We start from the raw sequence: 7,500 nt of genomic DNA, 5'->3' as shown, positions 1-7,500 counted from the left end.
TATTCGTAGCATCTGTGGACGCTGGAGCCTAAGCAAGGCGTCTGGGTCCCTCTTCAAGCATGCAAATAAGACGAGACAGTACTAGTGTCCTTAAGCTTGACTGCATGAGGTCTATGTGTGTGTGGTCAGTGTGTGTGTAGTCAGTATGTGTGTGTGTGTGGGTACTGACGATGTAACATGCTGTGGTCCAGCACTGGTAATGGACTTGCGAACCTGGTGGATTATGGGTCTGGCTATCTATATTTTACCCTATCCCTACATATCTGGGTCTGCCACGTATCCACGTATCTGCCACGTATCTATTTATACTGTTCTATACATAAGAAACAATGCTAAGTTATTTGAAACACGTGTCTTTGTCGCTAGGCCAAACACACCTGTGTAATGTGTAATGTACGTGACTTGATTTTTCTATACCTGTTAGCCATTGAAGTGGGATTAACCTGTATGATGTCTGTATTTATGGGGTGTGTGTAATGGTTTGTACTGAGGAAGTCTTTTCTATAGCCTGTACTCTGCTGATTTGAGGGCGATGTGGGGTTTTTCTGGGGGTCGAGAGAGAGTGGAGATGTGGATAAATATGCTGCTGTAATACAGACGTGCTCATCCGCAAGGCTCTGAATAAACAGCAACATGTTTCCATGACTACCATTGTGACTCATTTTCTTCTGTGATTCCTTTTGTTATTCCAGCCAAAGTTATTTCTACTGATCAGGTCTCTCTGGGTATCTAATTATAAAACATCACTTAGATGTGTTTGTGTCAGTGTACATGTCAATGATAAAAGGGACAATGTGATAAAGACTGATATTCCGAAGACACAGAAACACAAATATGCACATCAATCAATACACAGAATATTTTCTAATTTCTAAATATGTGTATAATTGTGTACTGATGGGCAACTTCATAGAGAACAAGATAACAGTCCAACACAACCCAGCATGACCCACGGTTAGTGATGGTCGTGGGACGTGTAGCTTGGCGTCTGAGATATGGCGTGTGTGTGTGTGTGGGATTGGGTTTGAGACATGGTGTGTGTGTGTATGTGGGGGGGGGGAGATATGGTGTAAAACCTGATATGACACTCCACTGACGAAGCTTAGTTTTTGTTTGAAATCAGGAAGGTAAATGTTCAGTGATGCGTAAAAAGGTTGGTGTTTGTGGAACATCTATAAAAGCCCAAACAGATCAGATAGGGGCCTTCAAGGACAGACAGGGAAGTGAAACAGAGCAGTGGGGTGTGTGTGTGTGTGTGTGTGTGTGTCTCTGTGTGTGTGTTTGTGTGTGTGTGTGTGTGTGTGTGTGTGTGTGTGTGTGTGTGAGTGTGTGTGTGTGTGGGTGTGTGTGTGTGTGTGTGTGGGTGTGTGTGTGTGTGTGTGTGTGTGTGTGTGTGTGTGTGTGTGTGTGTGTGTGTGTGTGGGTGTGTGTGTGTGTGTGTGGGTGTGTGTGTGTGTGTGTGTGTGTGTGTGTGTGTGTGTGTGTGTGTGTGTGTGTGTGTGTGTGTGTGTGTGGGTGTGTGTGTGTGTGTGGGTGTGTGTGTGTGTGTAGAGAGGCAAGAAGTGAGCACCTTTGACGACTGCTACAGTCTCGCTCTCTCAGCACTCCTGACGGTAAATGTCTTTTCAACTATTTTATTTCTTTTCTGCATACACCATCAGAGTAGGTCAAGTGAAGTTTCAGCTTCCATTTGTCTATTTTTAAGGTGTCCTCATATGAATATATTTTGACTGGTCATACAGTCTGTAGTAAACAATGCCATCACGATCAGACTTGTTTGTTATTATGGGATGTTTGATGATCCGTCTCCATGACGTTTCCTTACCTTGCCCATCTCTGGACACATCTACTATCTGTTGACATGATTTGCAGTGTTAATGAAATATATCCAGTTGGCTGCGGAGGTCAGGGTAAGAAATGTAATGAAACCTTCAACCAAATGAGCGTTTCCTGTTCCTAGAAGTCTTATGCAAATCCAAAGACTGCTGGAACTATTCATGCAGAATAGACCATTTCAGACACAGAACGGACCGTACATTGATTTGACTGAGTGCCTTTGTTACTATAGTTACTATTTATTAAGCAGCGTTTAAACTCTGTCTTTCAGGGCAGCACCAGACGGAAGAGATAATTGCTCCTCTCTCGTCAGTTCCAGGTCGTCCCTCAGAGCTCTGCGATGACGTGGGTGGACACGCTCACACTGCTGGTCCTGTGTGCTCTCTCCTCTCACGGCTGGCTGGCTCACAAGTGTGTCGTCTATGACGACGCAGCCGACTGGCCGGCCGACACAAGCTGCCCGGGCCTGAGGAACTCCGCCAGCTGTCACGGCGTCACCGACATCTGGAACGACCTCCGCGACCTCCCGCCTCGCCTGCAGACGCTGTGTGTGTACGTGCACAGGAACCAGCGGGTCCACGGGCCCCTGCCGGTCGACTCCTTCTCGGGGCTTCCCAACCTCCAGCAGCTCCACATCAGCGGTTGCTTCTCCCGGATCCTTAACGGGTCTTTCCGGGGCCTGTCCGAGCTCCGCACCCTGACCCTGAAGCATCTCTACGTGCCTCTGGACTGCTGCGAGGCGGTGGTCGTCCCCTCGGCCCTGCTGGACCTGCCCCGCCTCAGGACGCTCTACCTGCACGGCTACAGCCTGAGGAAGCTGACGCCGGACGTCTGGGCCAGGCTGCCGCAGCTAGCCGAGCTGTCTGCAAACGCTACGTGTGACGATGACCTCGCGGAGCTCGTCTGCAGAGTGACCCTCTTGACCTCTCTCACAGAGCTGACTCTGTCAGCCCCGATGGTACAGGAGCTGAAACGGACTAACTGCTCGTCTTACGGGGGTACGGAGAGAGGTGAAACCTCGTCAGCTAATCTCACAACTGCTTCGGAGAGAGGTGAAACCTCGTCAGCTACTCTCACAACTGTGCGTCTTTCCTTTGGACTGGTGACTACTGTCGACCCCGGCGCCCTCAGCTGTTTCCCAGAGCTTACGTACTTGTCTCTGCAAATGATGGGACGACTACGAGAGCAGCTTAACAAGACGGCCATTCGTAAAATAGAGTTTTTAGACTACGGACAGGATGAGGGGGAACTCTCCCTGGAAGAGATATGTAGCGTGGTGTCAGCGTTCTTCATCAAACGCGTTGATTTGCATTACAAACGGATAGACGTTTCTGACTTTGACCCTGACCAATGTAGATCCCTGGAAGGACTATCTTTCCTGACGAACTCTGTTTCGCCTTTAAGTCTAAACTGTTTGTATAATTTCACAAACCTTAGGGACTTAGCGGTAGAGGGACACACTATACATAATATCTGTATGCCTCAGTTACCCCCTGTCAAATGGCTAACCAAGATTAGACTGGAGTTTAGCTTCCTGGGGTTAATAAACAGGAGTCAGCTGAGCTGCTTCACACATCTGACTGCCCTGGAGTTAGTGGCGAATGCCATCTCGGACATCGAGGATTATTCCTTTGCAGGCCTGGGGCAGTTAAGGTATCTGCGGCTGTCGTTCAACAACATCTCCGTTATCCGTGAGCACACCTTCAGTGGACTAACGGCACTGGAGACTCTTCACCTCACAGAAAACCCTCTCCTGCGTATCGAAGAAAGGTCGTTTAAGCCTTTTATTAATCTTCAGGTGTTCATATTGAGGACCTTGGGTTGTCCGCTAACCCACAGGACGGTGAACAGGCTGAATTTAACCAGCATGTTTGGCCGCATTCCAGCTAACCTGACCAGTCTGACCGTTTTCCTGGCCCCAGGATCGATGAGCTTGGCTGCCGGCGGCAACAGCTCCTCAGGCCGTCGCCTGACTCTGCGGCTGGTCAGCAGCAGCGTGATCATGGAGGACTGTCACCAGCCGTTCTTTCAGTCGGTGGTCACGTTCCTGGTCGCAAGCAGTCAGGTGCTGTGCGGGTTCGAGTTCGTGGGGAAGTACATGAGGAATCTGGAGACCTTCGAGCTCTGGTCGGACTTTCCTCCGAGGTTCGTAGATCTGTCCAGCCTCAACGCCCTCACACGCCTACGCAGGCTGCGCCTCCAGAACGTCGAGCTCCTCCAGCAGCCAGCGTTGGGCAGCCTCTTACACAACCTCAGCAGCCTGCGCACCCTCATCCTCTTCAACTGCAGCATCAGCTACCTGGGCTCCGGCCTCACCCGGGACCTCAAGTCTCTGACCGGGCTGCTGGTGAAGTCGGAGGACGTCATGGACGTCTCCGTGAACTTCGTCCAGTCTCTGCCCAGCCTCAGGTACCTGCTCCTCCAGAGCCTGGAGCTCTACTGCAGCTGTGACAACGCCTGGCTCGCCGAATGGGCCAGGGACTCGGAGGTGGAGGTGGTGTCGTACCCGCCCCTGGCGCAGGTGGAGTGCCTCGGGGACGGGACGGAGACGGAGCCCCCAAACTTCATCCGTTACGCGGAGCGCGAGTGCTTATCGGCGCTGGGCTTCTTCTTCTTCGTGAGCACGTCTCTGGGTGTGGTGGTCCTCCTGCTGGGCGCTCTGCTGCGGCACGTGGCCGGCCCCTACTTCCTGCCGCTCTACCACATCCTCAGCGGTTGGCTGGCGGAGCTGGGGGGGCGTGGCGGCGGCGGCGGGAGGGGGCGGAGGAGCTACTCGTACGACGCCTTCGTGTCTTACAGTGGGTGGGACGAGCCCTGGGTGGTGGAGAGGCTCCTGCCCAGCCTGGAGCGGAGGGGCCCCCCCTTCCTGCGCCTCTGCCTGCACAGCAGGGACTTCCAGCTGGGGAAGGACGTCGTGGAGAACATCACCGACAGCCTGTACCGGAGCCGCCGCACCCTGTGCCTGGTTAGCCGCCACTTCCTGCGCAGCAACTGGTGCTCCCTGGAGATGCGGCTGGCCACCTACCGACTGCAGGTGGAGCGCAGGGACGTGCTCATCCTGGTGTTCCTGGAGAGGATCCCATCCCGCCTGCTGAGCGCCCACCACAGGCTGGCCCGGCTGGTGAAGACCACCACCTACGTGGACTGGCCACAGGACCCCGCCCGCCAAGAGGCATTCTGGGACAGACTGTGGACCAAACTGGCTCCTGCGAGCGAATGAGAAGCGAGTCTTCATACTTCATTAAATAAACACCTGCTGTACTCATCTGAGTGAGTCTTCATACGTCATTTAATAAACACCTGCTGTACTAATCTGAGTGAGAAGCTTCATACTCTTCATACTTCATTTAATAAACACCTGCTGTACTAATCTGAGTGAGAAGCTTCATACTCTTCATACTTCATTTGATAAACACCTGCTGTACTAATCTGAGTGAGTCTTCATATTTCATTTATTAAACACCTGCTGTACTCATCTGAGTGAGTCTTCATACTTAATTTAATAAACACCATTTAATAAACATCTGATGTACTAATCTGAGCGAGGCTTCATACGTCATTTAATAAACACCTGCTGTACTAATCTGAATGAGAAGCGAGTCTTCACTGCAAGAGGCATTCTGGGACAGACTGTCGAGCGAATGAGAAGCGAGTCTTCATACTTCATTTATTAAACACCTGCTGTACTAATCTGAGTGAGAAACTAGTCTTCATACTTCATTTAATAAACACCTGCTGTACTAATCTGAGTGAGAAGAGTCTTCATACTTCATTTAATAAACACCTGCTGTACTAATCTGAGTGAGAAGCGAGTCTTCATACTTCATTTATTAAACACCTGCTGTACTAATCTGAGTGAGACTTCATACTTCATTTAATAAACATCCGCTGTACTAATCTGAAATTATACTATGATTACTTACTTAACATTGATCAATTGATCTATACTTCATGAAACCAACAAAGAACAGGAAAAAGGAAGAACATCTCATTAGCAATTAAGCAAAATTGTCTGATTTTATTGAAAACAAATACATACAAAAATACAGTGATGCACCTGGACATTTTGGTGATGAATATACTGTAGCCTTGATCATGGGAGATTTGTTTTAATGAATAAATGAACATGTTAATAAAAGAGCAAGGCTCCTTTTCAAACCCTCTTACTGCTTTATCAATGTCAATATTTTATATTAACTCAACAGTTTATTTATTATGTTCTGTGCATTCATTGTTGTGGAGACGACTTGTCTTGCTCTGAGAAAACTCTCTCACACTCACACTCACACACACACACACACTCACTCACACACACACTCACACCTGAATCACATGAACCAAGTCTCTCATACGGTCAGAAACCAATGGAAGAAAATATGTCATCAATGTCATCATCTTCTTCTGTATTGGTGGCTTTCTGTGGGACTGCTGGTGTAGACTTCCTGATCCCGGCAGCGCCGCTTGTGACATCACTTCCTCTCACCTCATCCTCTGAGGAATCCCGTGGCAATGCTACACTGCATGAGTCAACAGGTTGCTGTGGCAACACTTTGTGTTTGCTGGAAACAGTCCTGACTGTTCTAGAACCATCTTTGGATGTTCTGCCTCTTTGTGCCAGAGTTCTAATGGAGCTTCTGCAGCCCAGGCGCTTCCTCCAGAGAGTTCTCAACGAGTGGCAAGGACGAGGACGAGGGGAACGCCATCTGCCCAACATCAGAACCCGCCTGACCGTCCGCTGGAACCGCCGCAGCCTCCCCTTCACACTGAGAAGATAAGAGAACAGCACCGACTCATTAGTCCATTAGTCACTCGCTCACGACTAACCCTAACCCTCAGCCTCTCCTTCACACTGAGAAGATAAGAGAACAGCACCGACTCATTAGTCCATTAGTCACTCGCTCACGACTAACCCTAACCCTAACCCTCAGCCTCTCCTTCACACTGAGAAGAGAAGAGAACAGAACCGACTCATTAGTCCATTAGTCACTCGCTCACGACTAACCCTTACCCTAACCCTCAGCCTCTCCTTCACACTGAGAAGAGAAGAGAACAGCACCGACTCATTAGTCCATTAGTCACTCGCTCACGACTAACCCTAACCCTAACCCTCAGCCTCTCCTTCACACTGAGAAGAGAAGAGAACAGCACCGACTCATTAGTCCATTAGTCACTCGCTCACGACTAACCCTAACCCTAACCCTCAGCCTCTCCTTCACACTGAGAAGAGAAGAGAACAGAACCGACTCATTAGTCCATTAGTCACTCGCTCACGACTAACCCTAACCCTAACCCTCAGCCTCTCCTTCACACTGAGAAGAGAAGAGAACAGCACCGACTCATTAGTCCATTAGTCACTCACTCAAGACTACAACGAGAGAATCATATTACACTTTATTTGGACAGTCCCCTATGGACCATCTACAGATGCTCAGATTATAAACCAACTCTCTGTTGAAACTCTGTTAACTACAATACAAAGGTTAAGGTTAGAGGTTGGGTTTGCTTAAGGTGATTTTCAGTGAACAAGTAGAAAGACTGAAGTTGAACGTCAACAAACCTGTAAAGACTCTGTAGTGACTATCCAAACATTTTGCAGTGAAACTCAATGATTCTGATGTCAGTAATGTCAGTCATCTACATCCTCACACATTAGCCTAGTTGGTT

General features: G+C 49.2%; 1 protein-coding gene across 1 annotated transcript in view; it reads right to left on the bottom strand.

Moving 5' to 3' along the window:
- Positions 1–6,190: 6,190 nt before the first annotated feature.
- rmp64 (ribonuclease MRP subunit p64) overlaps positions 6,191–7,500 on the bottom strand; it is a gene marked incomplete at its 3' end in the record, with an annotated part of 9,633 nt that continues 8,323 nt past the window's right edge. The window contains exon 10 of the mRNA XM_080839095.1: positions 6,191–6,599. Within this exon, the coding sequence (XP_080695221.1) occupies positions 6,191–6,599 (409 nt within the window). The remainder of the gene's footprint in view (positions 6,600–7,500) is intronic.

The sequence above is a fragment of the Sprattus sprattus genome (assembly GCF_963457725.1).
Source record: "Sprattus sprattus genome assembly, chromosome: 5".
NCBI classification, from domain to species: Eukaryota; Metazoa; Chordata; class Actinopteri; order Clupeiformes; family Clupeidae; genus Sprattus; species Sprattus sprattus.
This window is presented reverse-complemented; position numbering and strand designations above follow the sequence as displayed.